At 39.3% G+C, this 20,081-nt stretch overlaps 1 protein-coding gene across 1 annotated transcript in view; it reads right to left on the reverse strand.

The window, feature by feature from the left end:
* The window catches only part of LOC128659775 (zinc finger protein 585A-like), a 270,630-nt gene extending 255,470 nt beyond the window's left edge, over positions 1-15,160 (reverse strand). The window contains exons 1-2 of the mRNA XM_053713350.1: positions 15,044-15,160; positions 12,214-14,179 (exon numbers count right to left, since the gene is read on the reverse strand). Of these exons, the coding sequence (XP_053569325.1) occupies positions 12,214-14,179; positions 15,044-15,062 (1,985 nt within the window). The 5' untranslated portion in view covers positions 15,063-15,160. The remainder of the gene's footprint in view (positions 1-12,213; positions 14,180-15,043) is intronic.
* Positions 15,161-20,081: the final 4,921 nt, after the last annotated feature.

Here is a 20,081-nt window from a genome sequence, read left to right on the forward strand (position 1 = left end):
GCTGATGATGAAATACCAAACCAACTAAACTAAAGGAATGAGGTTTATATAAACATCATGTATAACCCCTTGTCTGCCAGAGTGGATTCAATCTTAGTACCACTCTAGCAGCCTAGTGTCTTTCATGTCAGATACAGATTTTGACTTTGTAGTTCTTACTGAAATACTATTTGGGAGTGGGGAAAATATAGGATCAAAGCAGATCCAGACAGGAGAGTCAGGTGTTTATTTGGTGGGCATGGGGTATTAGAAAAAAATACCCTCCAGTGGCTTAGTAGGGGTCAGACAGGAGAGTAGAATAAGGAATCTGAATATCTGCTGGGGTCCATATATCAGACACCAGCATGTCTCCTGCCCACTAATGCCTTAAGAGGGGGCTAACAACTGCATTTAAAATGTAATAGCCAATAGTCATAATGAGGAGCAAGAAACACTTTCCAGGAGCCAGATATGGCTGATTTGCCTTAAAAAAAACAATGTTTAAGTTTTATTAATGAGTTTTTCAAATGCAAAACAACATGCAACACATTCCTCTTTGCATTTTTAACAAGCATGTGGTTATGAACTATTTAAAGAGCTAACAGAACTGACATTTCATAAAATATGGACATGATTGTCAAATTATTTAAAACTTAAGGTAGGTAATATCTGTTACCTTATTTCACCTGGTCACTTGTGCACAGTGCAGCTAATCTTTGAACAAGACAGTACAGTAACGGAATGACATGCAGTCCTGCCTGGCAGTCATAGAGTTAATGCAAGTTACTTTTGCTCCCCCTCTGCTGAACAATCCACACATGATTGATCATTAAAACAGTTCAGCAAGATCTTTTTGCTACCAGCCTAGCCTACCTGTTGAAAGCTTCTGCTGCTCCGTGTTACTGCTGGCTGCTTGTTCATCACGCTCCTCCCCCTTTCTCTCCGGTCTCTTCCTTATGCAGTGTGATTATGAGGAATGTGACCGGGGCTGAACTCAGGACTGTGTAGCAGCATGGTTGAAGTAATGAGAGAGCCAGCATGTGTGTGTGTGGGGAGGGGCGTACGGAAGGTACATTGCCCATAAATAAAAAGTGCACAGCAGTTTAATGAAAAAGAAAAAAAATGCAATGATGCTGCTGCTGTAGCATAGTCACTTGCTGCTCCAAGTTTGCCCCCACCTGCTGAAGCGCCCTAAGGCATTTGCCTAACTTGCCTGTATGCAAGCGCCGGCCCTGAATGTAGCAAATATGAACATAAAAACCATAGATATGGCCACCACTTCCATCAGAAGCGGCAATAAATTTAAAATACTGGAGAAGAAAGAATTATTCTGGATACTTAAATTACAAACACGCTCCCCATCTGGTATGAATCGTGAGTGTGATATTAATTTTTTTATTGATATCTAGAACAGTATCTATATTCATATCCTGCTTACTTGCATCCTCGGTGTTCCATTCATCCATGTATCCTTACACGCATTTTCTTTTACTAGCATTGTGTTTATGTTTTATTCAGGTTCACACTCTGTGGTTCTGAATAACAATTTTCACATATATTCTTTTTGTGGTATAAATGAATAATTATGCACTAATTCTAATTTTAGTAACTGTTCTATGTTTATCATGGCATTTTGTATCATATTGTGTAACTTGGGTTCATTTTGTTTTTAACATATTATTGTGTATGTAAATAAGGTCGTTTCTTAGAGGTTTTCACAAAGAAGCACCTGTTTCTTGTTAATGTGTAATGCATTCAATAGCCAATCGAATGTCAGCTCCCTCTTTATTGAAGTCTCCTAACACATACCAAGTGTCTATGAATAAGCGCCGTCAGGGGGCGCGAAACTAGTCAGACAATTGTGTCAGTTTGTCCTCCTGCTTTTGCTGTTTTTGTGCTCACAGCGTCTGTTGCTGTTTTTGACTTTTTAAATGATTTTTTCATTAAAGGATATTTTTTTATTGGATGTTCCTATGTAGTGCCTGCCTTCCTGTTTCTCTTGCCGATTGTACTCGGTGGCTTGGTTTCGCCACAGCTACGGCACTCCGTTTCCTAGGAGACTTTGGATTTTCTTCATTGCCGGTTTCACTTCCAGTTCAGCATCATGAGCCACGGATGCTGCTTGAAGCGTCATCTATTTGTTATGTATCAGCATTAATAAACTTACATACCAAAATTATTATGTATGCACCAGTAAGATCAGTAACCCATAGTCCCTATATGTCTACTGCTTACCCCTTCCCCTACAGGGAATAATGTCAGCCATTTCTGATATAACCGGTCTCCTCAGAAAATAAAAGACTGAACATACCTCAATGCTGCTTGTAGCATGACACTGGTCTCCACACTGAAGATTTCTCTTGCACTACCTTCAGAACTCTGTGGGAACCAGAATGGATCTTAGTAACGTCTGCTAAGATCATAAACCTCATGGGAGAAAAAAAGGATCTCTTCCTTCCTCTTGGGAATCCAGACTGATAATTTCTCCTGAGGAAAAAATAGTACACACCGGTACCATTTTAAAACAAAAAATATCTTGATTGTAGAAACTAAAACTAACACCTCACGTTACCTCTTCCTATCACTAACACAGGCAAAGAGAATGACTGGGGGTGGAGGGAAGGGAGGAGCTATATATACAGCTCTGCTGTGGTACTCTTTGCCACTTCCTGTTAGCAGGAGGATAAATCCCACGAGTAAGGATGAAATCCGTGGACTCGTCATATCTTGAGGAAGAAAATTATTTTAAAATGAATACTGTTTCTGGCCACTTTGAACTAGCTGCCAAGCTCAGCCCACTGATGACATCATGATCTGGGCTGCATCTAGCGTCCAATCACGAAAGGCTCACTAGTTGGATTCAACAAACTGTCATTGTATAATTTAAGTAACAGAAAATGTCTGTGTATAAAGTCTTGCTGGTGATTAATAATCTGGGTTGGTGTAAGGCAGGGGTTAATTTGATATTGTTTTATGTACTGTTAAAGGGCAGTAAAGTCAAAATTAAACTTAAATGTATTGGATAGAACATGACATTTAAAAAAACTTTCCAATTTACTTATTATCAATTGTGCTTAGTTCTCTTAGTATGCTTTGTTAAAGAGTAATCCTAGGTGAACTCAGGAGCGTGCACGTATCTTCAGACAGCAGAGTTTGCAAAAAATTTTATAGCATTGTTATATATAGTTACAAACACTGCTGCACAGAGTGCTAAATACACGTGCACGCCCCTAAGCTCATATAATATCAGCCTCCTAGGTTTACTCTATAACAAAGGATAGAAAATTAAATAGAAGTAAATTGGAAAGTTGGGTAAAATTGCTGCTCTATCTGAGTTATCAGCGTTTAACTTTCACTGTGAGATTTGTTTTCTGTCTTTGATGATGTTTTCCTTTTTATTCTGTGATATTGCGTTTTTAATTAGACAAAAAACACAAAATACTGGTCTGGATTACAATCACTTTTTATTTGCATGAAAACCATTGTATATCATTATATAGTAAACAGCAGCATTACATGATATATGCACACAATGGTATAAATATACCTAACACTTGTGCTCTTGATACAAAGGGATTTATCAGACATATAATGTTCCCTTTATATATACAGTATGTGCTATTATCAGTTCTTGTGGCTTCTGACTAACATGAAAACATCTAACAGACATAATATCAAGTTACAGAACATGACACACATATTACATACCCAGTATACATGTAGGCTATAGTAGCCATTTAAATTAAACTGATTATGATCACATGACACACATATTACATACCCAGTATACATGTAGGTTATAGTAGCCATTTAAATTAAACCGATTATGATCACATGAAACACATATTACATACCCAGTATACATGTAGGTTATAGTAGCCATTTAAATTAAACTGATTATGATCACATGACACACATATTACATACCCAGTATACATGTAGGTTATAGTAGCCGTTTAAATTAAACTGATTATGATCACGTATGTACCGGTTACTGATATTGTGTCTCATGAAATAAAATCAGTTCCCCTCAGTAATTCCTCTGGTATATAACATGTACAATGCAAAGCATCTATTGCTATAAGAAAAGGTTTATCCACATGATGTGCACATTAAATATATCTCCCAGATGTCAATAATTTGAGACTGATGTTCTTGTTTATATAATTCTCTAACACTCTATTCATATAAAGACTCCTTTATTCCGTAAAAATAATTATTTCCTCCCCTATGTAAAACAAATGTACAACTCCTAATACTGGCATATTAATAAACAACACTGGGGGTGCTTTGGTGGTGAATGGTTGTGTAAACTGGTCAGTATGAGGAAAGATCTGTATATTCCTGTGTGGTGTTTGTATTCTATCACATTGATATGAGAGAAACTGAGGCACACATATATAGAGGAACAAAGGACAGCAGGAGAGCACTTCCAATCTGAGGCTTTTATAACTGGGATTAGAAAGTATTATTTACAATAGGATTCTTTTTGATGCTTCTATTTAGAGAGTTTGTCCTCTTTAGGATAATTGTAAAAAGGTTTGTACACTGTGTATATAAAGTTTATTTGTGTGTAAATATTTGGTGTTTTGTGATACCCGATTTCAATAAAAACATAATTTATGTAAGAACTTACCTGATAAATTCATTTCTTTCATATTAGCAAGAGTCCATGAGCTAGTGACGTATGGGATATACATTCCTACCAGGAGGGGCAAAATTTCCCAAACCTCAAAATGCCTATAAATACACCCCTCACCACACCCACAATTCAGTTTAATGAATAGCCAAGAAGTGGGGTGATAAGAAAGGAGCGAAAGCATCAAAAAATAAGGAATTTGAATAATTGTGCTTTATACAAAAAATCATAACCACCACAAAAAGGGTGGGCCTCATGGACTCTTGCTAATATGAAAGAAATGAATTTATCAGGTAAGTTCTTACATAAATTGTGGATAGAATTAAGGCTCTTAAGTTGGCTAATTCTTTTTTCTTTCATGTAATTAGCAAGAGTCCATGAGCTAGTGACGTATGGGATAGCAGATACCCAAGATGTGGAACTTCCACGCAAGAGTCACTAGAGAGGGAGGGATAAAATAAAGACAGCCAATTCCGCTGAAAAAATAATCCACAAACCAAATCAAAAAAATTTAAAATAATAAGCAGAAGAATCAAACTGAAACAGCTGCCTGAAGTACTTTTCTACCAAAAACTGCTTCTGAAGAAGAAAAAACATCAAAATGGTAGAATTTAGTAAAAGTATGCAAAGAAGACCAAGTTGCTGCTTTGCAAATCTGATCAACAGAAGCTTCATTCCTAAAAGCCCAGGAAGTAGAAACTGACCTAGTAGAATGAGCCGTAATCCTTTGAGGCAGGGATTTACCCGACTCTACATAAGCATGATGAATCAAAGATTTTAACCAAGATGCCAATGAAATTGCAGAAGCCTTCTGACCTTTCTTGGAACCAGAAAAGATAACAAATAGACTAGAAGTCTTTCTGAAACCTTTAGTAGCTTCAGCATAATATTTCAAATCTCTTACTACATCAAAAGAATGTAAAGATCTCTCCAGAGAATTCTTAGGATTAGGACACAATGAAGGGACAACAATTTCTCTACTAATGTTAGAATTCACAACTTTAGGTAAAAATTTAAATGAAGTCCACAACACAGCCTTATCCTGATGAAAAATCAGAAAAGGAGATTCACAAGAAAGAGCAGATAACTCAGAAACTCTTCTAGCAGAAGAGATGGCCAAAAGAAACAAAACTTTCCAAGAAAGTAATTTAATATCCAGAGAATGCATAGGTTCAAACGGAGGAGCCTGTAAAGCCCTCAGAACCAAATTAAGACTCCAAGGAGGAGAGATTGACTTAATGACAGGCTTGATACGAACCAAAGCCTGTACAAAACAATGAATATCAGGAAGATTAGCAATCTTTCTGTGAAAAAGAACAGAAAGAGCAGAGATTTGTCCTTTCAAGGAGCTTGCAGACAAACCCTTATCCAAACCATCCTGAAGAAACTGTAACATTCTAGGAATTCTAAAAGAATGCCAAGAGAATTTATGAGAAGAACACCAAGAAATGTAAGTCTTCCAGACTCGGTAATAAATCTTCCTAGACACAGATTTACGAGCCTGTAACATAGTATTAATCACTGAGTCAGAGAAACCTCTATGACTAAGTATCAAGCGTTCAATCTCCATACCTTCAAATTTAATGATTTGAGATCCTGATGGAAAAATGGGCCTTGAGATACAAGGTCTGGCCTTAACGGAAGTGTCCAAGGTTGGCAACTGGCAATCCGAACGAGATCCGCATACCAAAACTTGTGAGGCCATGCTGGAGCCACCAGCAGTACAAACGAATGCTCCATTAGGATTTTGGAAATCACTTTTGGAAGAAGAACTAGAGGCGGAAAGATATAAGCAGGATGATAATTCCAAGGAAGCGACAACGCGTCCACTGCTTCCGCCTGAGGATCCCTGGATCTGGACAGATACCTGGGAAGTTTCTTGTTTAGATGAGAGGCCATCAGATCTATTTCTGGAAGTCCCCAGATTTGAACAATCTGAAGAAATACCTCTGAGTGAAGAGACCATTCGCCCGGAAGTAGCGTCTGGCGGCTGAGATAATCCGCTTCCCAATTGTCTATACCTGGGATGTGAACCGCAGAGATTAGACAAGAGCTGGATTCCGCCCATACAATTATCCAAGATACTTCTTTCATAGCTTGGGGATTGTGAGCCCCTCCTTGATGATTGACATATGCCACGGTTGTGATATTGTCTGTCTGAAAACAAATAAATGATTCTCTCTTCAGAAGAGGCCAGAACTGAAGAGCTCTGAAAATCGCACGGAGTTCCAAAATGTTGATTGGTAATCTCGCCTCCTGAGATTCCCAAACCCCCTGCGCTGTCAGAGATCCCCATACAGCTCCCCCACCTGAAAGACTCGCATCTGTTGAGATCACAGTCCAGGTTGGACGAACAAAAGAGGCCTCTTGAATTAAACGATGGTGATCCAACCACCAAGTCAGAGAAGATCGAACATTGGGATTTAAGGATATTAATTGTGATACCTTTGTATAATCCCTGCACCATTGATTCAGCATACAAAGCTGGAGAGGTCTCATGTGAAAACGAGCAAAAGGGATCGCGTCCGATGCAGCAGTCATGAGACCTAGAATGTCCATGCACAAAGCTACCGAAGGGAACGATTGAGACTGAAGGTTTCGACAAGCTGAAACCAATTTCAGACATCTCTTTTCTGTTAGAGACAAAGTCATGGACACTGAATCTATTTGGAAACCCAAAAAGGTTACCTTTGTCTGAGGAATCAAGGAACTCTTTGGTAAATTGATCCTCCAACCATGTCTTTGAAGAAACAAAACAAGTTGATTCGTATGAGATTCTGCAGAATGTAAAGACTGAGCAAGTACCAAGATATCGTCCAAATAAGGAAATACCGCAATACCCTGTTCTCTGATTACAGAGAGAAGGGCACCGAGAAACTTTGAAAAGATCCTTGGAGCTGTTGCTAGGCCAAACGGAAGAGCAACAAACTGGTAATGCTTGTCTAGAAAAGAGAATCTCAGGAACTGATAGTGATCTGGATGAATTGAAATATGAAGATATGCATCCTGTAAGTCTATTGTAGACATATAATGTCCTTGCTGAACAAAAGGCAGAATAGTCCTTATAGTCACCATTTTGAATGTTGGTATCCTTACATAACGATTCAATATTTTTAGATCCAGAACTGGTCTGAAGGAATTCTCCTTCTTTGGTACAATGAAAAGATTTGAGTAAAACCCCAGACTCCGTTCCAGAACTGGAACTGGCACAATTACCCCAGCCGACTCTAGGTCTCAAACACATTTCAGAAACGCCTGCGCCTTTACTGGGTTTACTGGAATGCGTGAGAGAAAAAAATCTTCTCACAGGTGGCCTTACCTTGAAACCTATTCTGTACCCTTGTGAAACAATGTTCTGAATCCAAAGACTGTGAATCGAATTGATCCAAACATCGCTGAAAAATCGTAACCTGCCCCTACCAGCTGTGCTGGAATGAGGGCCGTACCTTCATGCGGATTTAGGAGCTGGTTTTGACTTACTAAAAGGCTTGGATTTATTCCAGACTGGAGAAGGTTTCCAAACGGAAACTGTTCCCTTAGGGGAAGGGTCAGGCTTCTGTTCCTTATTCTGACGAAAGGAACAAAAACGATTAGCAGCCCTATATTTACCTTTAGATTTTTTGTCCTGAGGCAAAAAGGCTCCCTTCCCCCCAGTAACAGTTGAAATTATTGAATCCAACTGTGAACCAAATAATTTATTACCTTGGAAAGAAAGAGAAAGCAATGTTTACTTAGAAGTCATATCTGCATTCCAAGATTTAAGCCATAAAGCTCTTCTAGCTAAAATAGCTAAAGACATATACCTGACATCAATTCTAATGATATAAAAAATGGCATCACAGACAAAGTTATTAGCATGTTGAAGAAGTTTAACAATGCTATAAGCATTATGGTCTGATACTTGTTGCGCTAAAGCCTCCAACCAGAAAGTGGAAGCTGCAGCAACATCAGCCAAAGAAATAGCAGGTCTAAGAAGATTACCTGGACATAAATAAGCCTTCCTTTGAAAGGATTCCAGCTTCCTATCTAAAGGATCCTTAAAGGAAGTACTATCTGCCGTAGGAATAGTAGTACGTTTAGCAAGAGTAGAGACAGCCCCATCAACTTTGGGGATTTTTTCCCAAAACTCTAATCTATCAGATGGCAAAGGGTACAATTTCTTAAACCTTGGTGAAGGAGTAAATGAAGTACCCAGACTATTCCATTCCCTAGAAATTACTTCTGAAATAGCATCAGGAACTGGAAAAACTTCTGGAATAACTACATGAGGTTTAAAAACTGAATTTAAACGCTTAGTAGTTTTAGTATCAAGAGGACTAGACTCCTCCATATCTAATGCAATCAACACTTCTTTAAGTAGAGAACGAATAAACTCCATCTTAAACAAATATGAAGATTTATCACTGTCAATATCTGAGGCAGAATCTTCTGAACCAGATAGATCCTCATCAGAAATAGATAAGTCAGAATGATGGCGGTCATTTAAAAATTCATCTGAAATATGAGAAGTTTTAAAAGACCTCTTACGTTTACTAGAAGGAGGAATAACAGACTTAGCCTTCCGAATAGAATTAGAAACAAATTCTTTAACATTAACAGGAACATCCTGAACATTAGATGTTGAAGGAACAACAACAGGTAATGGATTATTACTAATGGAAATATTATCAGCGTTGGATAGCTTATCATGACAACTAACACAAACTACAGCTGGAGGAACAGTTACCAAAAGTTTACAACAAATGCACTTAGCTTTGGTAGAACTGACATCAGGCAGCGCTTTTCCAGAAGTAGATTCTAATCCAGGATCAGGTAGTGACATCTTGCAATATGTAAAAGAAAAAACAACATATAAAGCAAAATTATCAAATTCCTTAAATGGCAGTTTCAGGAATGGGAAAAAATGCAAAATGAAACAAGCCTCTAGAAAACCAGAAGCAACTAAAAAGTGAGACTGAAATAATGTGAATAAAAGTAGCGCCAAGTATGACGCCCACATATTTTGGTGCCAAGAATAACGCCCATATTTTCTGGCGTAAAAAAAAAAACGTCCGCAATACACATATGTCAAAAAAATGACGTAATTACGTGAAAACTTCCGGCGCCAACTATGACGCCGCAAATGACGAAAATTTTGCGCCAAAAAAGTCTCGTGCCAAGAATGACGCAATAAATAGAAGCATTTTCTGCACCCGCGAGCCTAACAGCCCGCAATTTTTGAAAAAAAAAAGTCAATTGAAAATTTTAAGGTAAGAAAAAAAAAAATTATATGCATTTTCCCAAAAAAAATGAAACTGACAGTCTGAATGAAGGAATACTGATTATCCTGAATCATGGCAAATATAAGTTTAAACACATATATTTAGAACTTTACATATAAAGTGCCCAACCATAGCTTTGAGTGTCATAAATAGAAATAAGACTTACTTACCCTAAGACACTCATCTACATATAGTAGATAGCCAAACCAGTACTGAAACGAGAATCAGTAGAGGTAATGGTATATAAGAGTATATCGTCGATCTGAAAAGGGAGGTAGGAGAAGAAATCTCTACGACCGATAACAGAGAACCTATGAAATAGATCCCCTAGAGGAAGACCATGGTATTCAAATAGGCAATACTCTCTTCACATCCCTCTGACATTCACTGCACTCTGAGAGGAAAACCGGGCTTCAGCCTGCTGCGAAGCGCATATCAACGTAGAATCTAGCACAAACTTACTTCACCACCTCCATGGGAGGCAAAGTTTGTAAAACTGAATTGTGGGTGTGGTGAGGGGTGTATTGGTAGGCATGTTGAGGTTTGGGAAACTTTGCCCCTCCTGGTAGGAATGTATATCCCATACGTCACTAGCTCATGGACTCTTGCTAATTACATGAAAGAAATAATAATTCTGATATTAACAATAGGTTGTCCTGCAACTTCGTTGTTGGCCACCTAATAAAAATGTCTCAGCATCTACATAATTTTTTAATGCATTTCTTTGTTAACATAAAATGTTTTGTCATCAAGTTCGGTTTAAATCTTCCTTATATGACTCTTTCTGCTCATCTTTCTGTATACCTATCTGTTTATTTATCTCTGTCTATTTGTATTGTTCTCTGTCTATTATGTCTCTATATCTGTCTGTTGCAGTGGCGTCACTAGGCTTGGAATAACCCGGTGTGGTAAATCATGGTGTCAACCCCCACACAAGTAATGTATATATATATATATATATATATATATATATATTTACATACACAAACATATATATATATATATATATGTGTGTGTGTGGGCAGAGGGGAAGACAGACCACTGAAAGGAGGGGGGAAACACAACTGAAAGGGGGGAACACAACATTCCTGCAAGAGATGAATTGATTGCTGCAGCTCAGCCCTTGACAACTCAAGTACATAACGAATCCATCATATGTTTATAGTTATGCCATATTCTGATCATCCACAATATATATAGCAAATGCCATTTCCTAATAAACAAGCACCATAGCATAAAATTTGGGCTTAAAATAAATAACCCAAATATGTCACAATTCAGAACACTTGTGCTGAAGGGCTCGTCTATCTGTAGCACTAACATAATAAGTGGCGCAGTGCACGCAGTTAGCGCTCACTGTCATAACTGTACAGCGACAGACAGGGATGGAAGTTGCTTACTTGTCAGCTCAGCTGCAGTGCACCTGGTTATGTGTGGTGCTCCCTAGCTGTCACACCGGAGCTGACTCGAAGCTGCTCGTACCTCGGCCAGCACTATGCTGTTGCTCACTTCTGGCACCAGATCCCTTTATTTCCATATCACTCAAGCACAACCACAAATAAACCATCCATGTGCATCACAAACGGGCTTCAGTCAGTAGCTGGCAATTAGAGATAATCCAGTGAGATGTTCAGGACCACTCTAGCACCCACTTAATCTCAAGCATGATGCTTAGTTAGGGAAACCCTGGCCCCTGCCTCTGTGCTGAACACCTCCTGCATCTGCCATAGCATGGAGGACTCATGATTAATTAACGGTGTCATGATTAATGAATGTTAAATTAAATGTGGTGGTGTCACCTTTTGGAGGGTGTCAACCGGGTGCGGTCTGTACTCCCCTAGCGACGCCACAGGTCTGTTTATATGTTAGTAACTATCTACTAGTCTGTATCTATTTATATATCTGTCTGTCCCTTTATGCCTATCCATTTTCTATCCATCTGTTTATATGTCTGTATCTACTAATGTGTATAATATTTATATATATATATATATATATATATATATATATATGTCTTTATCCTTTTATCTGTTTAAGTATATACCTTTCTGTCATTCTGTCTACCAAACTGTATATATCTGACTATATCTAGCTATTGTTGTTGTGTGTGTATTAAATTAAACATTATAACACTCAATCCTTTACTGGCAGACCAAAAAATTGTAAAATATATTTTAAGGCCACACCCCTAGCAACACCCTCAACCACGGCCATTTGCAAAGTGTCAGGAAATCGGCTGGGCAAAAGGTGGCAATCCTACTTTATTATCTATTCGTGTAAAACGTTTGCCACACTCTGTACATGTGACTCCTTTCATGCTTTTTCAGATAACACTTTAGTGTAAAACTTTTTCCACACTCTGTACATGTGAAAGGCTTTTCTCCTGTGTGAATCCTTTCATGCTTTTTCAGATCACCCTTTAGTGTAAAACTTTTTCCACACTCTGTACATGTGAAAGGCTTTTCTCCTGTGTGAATCCTTTCATGCTTTTTCAGATCACCCTTTAGTGTAAAACTTTTTCCACACTCTGTACATGTGAACGGCTTTTCTCCTGTGTGAATCCTTTCATGCTTTTTCAGATCACCCTTTAGTGTAAAACTTTTTCCACACTCTGTACATGTGAATGGCTTTTCTCCTGTGTGAATCCTTTCATGCTTTTTCAGATCAACCTTTAGTGTAAAACTTTTTCCACACTCTGTACATGTGAATGGCTTTTCTCCTGTGTGAATTCTTTCATGATTTTTCATATCACTCTTTCGTGTAAAACTTTTTCCACACTCTGTACATGTGAATGGCTTTTCTCCTGTGTGAATCCTTTCATGACTTTTCAGACGACTCTTTAGTATATAACTTTTTCCACACTCTGTACATGTGAAAGGCTTTTCTCCTGTGTGAATCCTCTCATGATATTTCAGTTCACTCTTTTGTGTAAAACATTTTCCACACTCTGTACATGTAAAAGACTTTTCTCCTGTGTGACTCCTTTCATGATTTTTCATATCACTCTTTCGTGTAAAACTTTTTCCACACTCTGTACATGTGAAAGGCTTTTCTCCTGTATGAATCCTTTCATGATATTTCAGACTAATTATTTGTGTAAAACGTTTTCCACACTCTGTACACGTGAAAGGCTTTTCTCCTGTGTGAATCCTTTCATGCTTTTTCAGATCACCCTTTAGTGTAAAACTTTTTCCACACTCTGTACATGTAAAATACTTTTCTCCTGTGTGACTCCTTTCATGATTTTTCATATCACTCTTTCGTGTAAAACTTTTTCCACACTCTGTACATGTGAAAGGCTTTTCTCCTGTGTGAATCCTTTCATGACTTTTCATATCACTCTTTCGTGTAAAACTTTTTCCACACTCTGTACATATGAAAGGCTTTTCTCCTGTGTGAATCCTCTCATGATATTTCAGTTCACTCTTTTGTGTAAAACATTTTCCACACTCTGTACATGTGAAAGGCTTTTTTCCTGTGTGAATCTTTTTATGAGTTTTCAGATTATTTATTTGTGTAAAACATTTTCCACACTCTGTACACGTGAAAGGTTTTTCCCCTGTGTGAATCCTTTCATGATTTTTCAGATTACTTTTTTCGGTAAAACATTTCCCACAATCTGTACACATGAAAGGCTTTTCTCCTGTGTGACTCCTTTCATGCTTTTTCAGATGACTCTTCACTGTAAAACTTTTTCCACAATCTGTACATGTGAAAAGCTTTTCTCCTGTGTGACTCCTTTCATGATTTTTCATTTTACTCTTTTCTGTAAAACGTTTTCCACACCCTGTACACGTGAAAAGCTTTTCTCCTGTGTGAATCTTTTTATGAGTTTTCAGATTATCAATTTGTGTAAAACATTTGTCGCACTCAGTACATATGTGTGGTTTCTCACCTGTGTGAATTTTGTGGTGTTCTAGTAGATGAGACTTCCATCTAAAGCTTTTCTCACATTCTGTACATTTGAAAGGTTTCTCCTTTGTATGAATCATTTGGTTAGACTGTAGACTTTTCCCTTCTTTAATATATTTTGAAAACTCAATAAATGTGTGTGGTTTATCTTCTGGGATAATCATTGAACTAGATAAGTCATACATGTCCTCTTGTTTGATGACTAAATTACTCTCTGTACATAATGATTGCTTCCCTGTTCCTGCCAATTCATCATCATCTTTAAATATCTGCTGTGATATCCCCAATGTTTGTGAATAAACATTAGTGTCTAAGATTTTTGGAGTTTGCGGTATCATTCTGATGCTTCCTGTAGTGAAGGATAGATATGAACTATTCACGTGTTTGTCTACATAAGAAAAATGTAATTAAGAAAAATAAGACAGTTTATTCTTTATAATATAATCCATCTCAATAAAAAAAACATTTTTTTATACTATAAAATGTCTTCCGTTTTATATTTTTACATTTCTTTACCTGTAAATCAAAAATTAAAAGGATGATATAGAATATAAACATTACTACATCATAGTAAACTTAATCACTGATGAAAACAAGTTATAGGGCTGCATTAAACAAGGTGCATGTGGATAATGTTCTCAGCGAGGGAACAAGTACATCTGTATTCAGGGCAAGAGAGGTGGCATCCACCATCCTCATTTAACATTGCACAAGCAACTGCAAATACAGCCCTGCCCGGCTCATGCTTAACCAGTTGGGTGAGAACATGATGTCTTAATCAACACAGACTAATCATCAGTGTGAGATGTTTTGAGAGGGTGTGGTTGTTTGATTTATATAAACAGCCAAAAACTGCTTTAGTTTAATAATACTCACTGTAAAATTAAACACAAATCAGAGGTGGTTCTGGGGTGGGGAGCACTTGGGAAAAAGGTAGGCATAAGTGTAGTTATGGGTGTTCCATGAGCGTGGTCAGGGCAGGGAAAGATGGAGTTGCAGGTGTTCTGAGTAATGAACCAGGTCTGGGGGTGATGTTAGGCAGTTGTAGGACATGGTCTGTCTAAAAGGACAGGGGGGTAGTATTTTTTACCCTCCTCCTCAGCCCAATGGGGGTTGCTCCTTCTTTATAACGGTCACTGACACAAATGTTTTTAAAGATGCAGATATAAATGTAATAGTTTATATTTATTTAATGAGTGATCTATTCTATTTTCCCAGTAATTAAAGTCAGCATAATATCTATTTTACTCACCTAACACATATGAGTTCATGCTGATAACAGGCTCCAATGTCTGTGCTCAGGAAGAAGGTTCCCTTATTCACTCCAGTTACATCAATACCGGATATCTTTCAGTGCTCTGGCCGTGTCTGTAAAAAGTATATTAAATGTTTAGACAGATAATAATAAATAATGGTTCTGATTAACTGTACGTATGGTATCATTAAAGGCACACATAACAATTCGTGTGATACACATTAGCTGATTAGGTTATTACATATGTGCTATTGATTCAGCACAAGCATTTAGTACAGTTAGCTCTGTGGGTGTTATAATTACCCCTTAAATATGAATCTTCCAGATCTATACAACATAATGGTAGAAAATCTATTTAAGTGGGGCCATATCACAACTTTACAAATATATTATAATCTTTGTTTTCTATCATTTTTTCTATTTTCTCCTGAAACAAATTTTAAATATCAGTTGTTTAAATATAGGTTGAAGTGCATACTGCAGTATTGGTGTTGTACTTACTACTAATTCTCACTGTCAGACATTTTGTCATGTGTCCTTAAACTTCTCTTGGTCAATGCCGAGTTGTCTTAAAGGGACAGTTAAGTCCAACAAAAACAAAATTTATGCTTACCTAATAAATTTATTTCTCTTGTGGTGTATCCAGTCCACGGATTCATCCATTACTTGTGGGATATTCTCCTTCCCAACAGGAAGCTGCAAGAGGATCACCGACAGCAGAGCTGTCTATATAGCTCCTCCCCTAACTGCCACCTCCCAGTCATTCGACCGAAGACAAGCAAGAGAAAGGAGAAACTATAGGGTGCAGTGGTGACTGTAGTTTAAAAATTAAAAAAACACCTGCCTTAAAATGACAGGGCGGGCCGTGGACTGGATACATCACAAGAGAAATAAATTTATCAGGTAAGCATAAATTTTGTTTTCTCTTGTAAGGTGTATCCAGTCCACTGATTCATCCATTACTTGTGGGATACCAATACCAAAGCTATAGGACACGGATGAAGGGAGGGACAAGGCAGGTGCTTAAACGGAAGGCACCACTGCCTGTAAGACCTTTCTCCTAAAAATAGTGTTACAAACTGCTATTTGTAACTGGCCCTTTAAATGGAAAATTGCCCTGCTTCCCTGGATTTTGGAGAAGCCTATTTGCCAGCCTCCTTCCTCATGACTATGGCCCCTGGAAGATTGTGCCCCTGAAAACATATTAACTTTTATTGGGTGTGTATGGCCCTTTAAGCACCGTCTGGGGACATATTGTGACTTTGGTGAACAATGCCCCTTTAAGACTATGTCCCCAGACCTGTAAAATAACTTGTCCCTGGCTTTCTCCCACTTGGTTCAGTAAATAGGGCTTACTGAACCCAGTACCACACAGGCAGAGTGTTCCACAGAAAGGGAGCACTATTACAAAAGCATTAGTTTTCATTGTGTGCCATTAAGAGTTAATTTTGTTCAATTCTAAATACAAGTTTGCTGGGATCAGCTCTAATTAAGTTTAGTGAAAAACATTCCCATTGTCTAATCAGACTGCTAGTTGATAAGGTGGACTGCATTGTTTTCTTGTTATCTGCTGAAGAAATGTAATTTTACTATGGCCTGTAAAAGGGTGTTGTCTCTATCTAAATGTATCAAATGTGTGATTGGGGATTTTAGGCCTCCCCCTGAGAGTGTCTTTTTTGCATGTAACCTCAATAAAAAGCAGGCTGTGTGCTCCAGCACATCAGACCTTTTCTGACCCTCTAACTTGCAGCTTTGACTCATGTTTGTAGGGGACAGCTATAATCACTACAGGGATTGCTATGCTCTATATACTCCCTTAGCTACTGAGCTCTTGTAAGAGCTCTTGTTCCTGATCCTGCTTCACGCTACAGAAGGAAGAGGTTCACCTACTGGAGCCTGGTCGTAGGTCCAGGGCGCAGAGCAGATGGCGAGATACCAGCCCAGCAGCGGTGGTTCGTAGAGTCTGCATTACTTATGGTGGCTACGCAGTAGTTATAGTGTCTACGGTGCTGATGATCCGTTGGTGAGCGCTAGGAGCATCCTTTTCTACGGTCCAACTTCCAGCCAGCCTGGAGGCAACCGTAACAAATAGCCTCCGAAGAAGCAAAAGTATCAAATTTGTAGAATTTAGAAAAAGTATGGAGCGAAGACCAAGTCGCCGCCTTACAAATCTGTTCAACAGAAGCCTCATTTTTAAAAGCCCATGTGGAAGACACTGCTCTAGTGGAATGAGCTGTAATTCTTACAGGAGGCTGCTGGCCAGCAGTCTCATAAGCTAAGCGAATTATACTTCTTAACCAAAAGGAAAGAGAAGTTGCAGAAGCCTTTTGGTCTTTCCTCTGTCCAGAGTAGACAACAAACAATGCAGATGTTTGTCGAAAATCTTTCACGTCAAGATTGTGTAATAGACGTTCCTTCTTTGAAGAAGGATTAGGGCACAATGACGAAACAACAATCTCCTGATTGATATTCTTATTAGATACCACCTTAGGAAGAAACCCAGGTTTGGTACGCAACACTACCTTATCTGCATGGAAGATCAGATAAGGGGAATCACACTGTAAGGCAGATAACTCTGAAACTCTTCGAGCTGAAGAGATAGCTACCAAGAACAGAACTTTCCAAGATAAAAGCTTGATATCTATGGAATGCAGAGGTTCAAACGGAACCCCTTGAAGAACTTTAAGAACTAAATTTAAACTCCATGGCGGAGCAACAGGTTTAAACACAGGCTTGATTCTAACTAAAGCCTGACAAAACGCCTGAACGTCTGGAACATCCACCAGACGCTTGTGCAAAAGAATAGACAGAGCAGAAATCTGTCCCTTTAAGGAACTAGCTGACAATCCTTTCTCCAATCCTTCTTGGAGAAAAGACAATATCCTGGGAATCCTGACTTTACTCCATGAGTAACCCTTGGATTCACACCAATGAAGATATTTACACCATATCTTATGATAGATTTTCCTGGTGACAGGCTTTCGAGCCTGAATTAAGGAATCAATGACCGACTCGGAAAAACCACGCTTTGATAAAATCAAGCGTTCAATCTCCAAGCAGTCAGACACAGAGAAATTAGATTTGGATGTTTGAAGGGACCTTGAAGTAGAAGGTCCTGCCTCAGCGGCAGAGTCCATGGTGGAAAGGATGACATGTCCACCAGATCTGCGTACCAAGTCCTGCGTGACCACGCAGGAGCTATCAAAATCACCGAAGATCTCTTCTGCTTGATCTTGGCAATCAGCCGAGGGAGCAAAGGAAACGGTGGAAACACATAAGCCAGGCTGAAGGACCAGGGCGCTGCTAGAGCATCTATCAGCGCTGCCTGGGGATCCCTTGACCTGGACCCGTAACAAGGAAGTTTGGCGTTCTGACGAGACGCCATGAGATACAGTTCTGGTTTGCCCCATAGTTGAATCAGCAGGGCAAATACCTCCGGATGGAGCTCCCACTCCCACTCGGATGAAAAGTCTGCCGACTTAGAAAATCCGCCTCCCAGTTCTCTACTCCTGTAGTATGGATAGCTGAGAGATGTTAAGAGTGAACCTCTGCCCATAGAAATATCTTTGAAACCTCCAACATTGCCAGGGGGCTCCTTGTTCCCCCCTGATGTTTGATATAGGCTACAGTCGTGATGTTGTCCGACTAAAATCTGATGAACCTGACCGCAGCTAGCTGAGGCCAAGCCTGAAGAGCATTGAATATCGCTCTTAATTTCAGAATGTTTATTGGAAGGAGAGCCTCCTCCTGAGTCCACGAGCCCTGAGCCTTCAGGGAGTTCCAGACTGCACCCCAGCCCAGAAGGCTGGCATCGATCGTTACTTTAGTCCAATCTGGCCTGCGGAAGCTCATCCCCTTGGACAGATGGACCTGAGATAGCCACCAGAGAAGAGAATCCCTGGTTTCTTGATCCAGATTTAGTAGAGGGGACAAATCTGTGTAATCCCCATTCCACTGACTGAGCATGCAAAGTTGCAGCGGTCTGAGATGTAGACGGGCAAACGGTACTATGTCCATTGCCGCTACCATTAAACCGATTACTTCCATACACTGAGCCACTGAAGGACGAGAAGTGGACTAAAGAACACAGCAAGAGTCCAGAAGTTTTGACAATCTGGCCTTCGTTAGGTAAATCTTAATTTCTACCGAATCTATCAGAGTCCCTAGGAATGAAACTTTTGTTAGAGGTGATAGAGAGCTCTTTTCTTCATTCACCTTCCACCCATGGGACCTCAGAAATGCCAGAACAATGTCTGTGTGGGACCTGGCAACTTGAAAAGTCGACGCCTGTATCAGAATGTCGTCTAAGTAAGGCGCTACTGCTATACCCCGCAGCCTTAGGACCGCTAGAAGGGACCCTAGAACCTTTGTAAAGATTCTTGGTGCCGTGGCCAACCCGAAGGGAAGAGCCACAAACTGGTAGTGCCTTTCTAGAAAGTCAAACCTGAGAAAACGATGATGATGATCTTTGTGTATCGGGATGTGAAGATAAGCATCCTTTAGGTCTACAGTAGTCATATATTGACCCTCCTGGATCATAGGAAGGATGGTTCGAATAGTCTCCATCTTGAAGGATGGAACTCTGAGAAATTTGTTTAAGATCTTGAGATCTAAGATTGGTCTGAATGTTCCCTCTTTCTTGGGAACTACAAACAGATTTGAATAGAAGCCCTGACCCTGTTCCTCCTGCGGAACTGGGTGGATCACTCCCATAATTAGGAGGTCTTGAACACAATGTAAGAATGCCTCTCTCTTTATCTGGTTTGCAGATAAAAGTGAGAGATGAAATCTCCCTTTTGGGGGAGAGGTTTTGAATTCCAGAAGATAACCCTTGGACACAATTTCCAATGCCCAGGGATCCTGGACATCTCTTGCCCAAGCCTGGGCGAAGAGAGAGAGTCTGCCCCCTAATAGATCCGTGTCCGGATCGGGGGCTGCTCCTTCATGCTGTCTTAGAGGCAGCAGCAGGCTTTTTGGCCTGTTTCCCCTTGTTCCAAGCCTGGTTAGGTCTCCAGACCGGCGACTGTTTGGTCCT

Source organism: Bombina bombina, chromosome 5 (genome assembly GCF_027579735.1).
Source record: "Bombina bombina isolate aBomBom1 chromosome 5, aBomBom1.pri, whole genome shotgun sequence".
Lineage (NCBI taxonomy): Eukaryota > Metazoa > Chordata > Amphibia > Anura > Bombinatoridae > Bombina > Bombina bombina.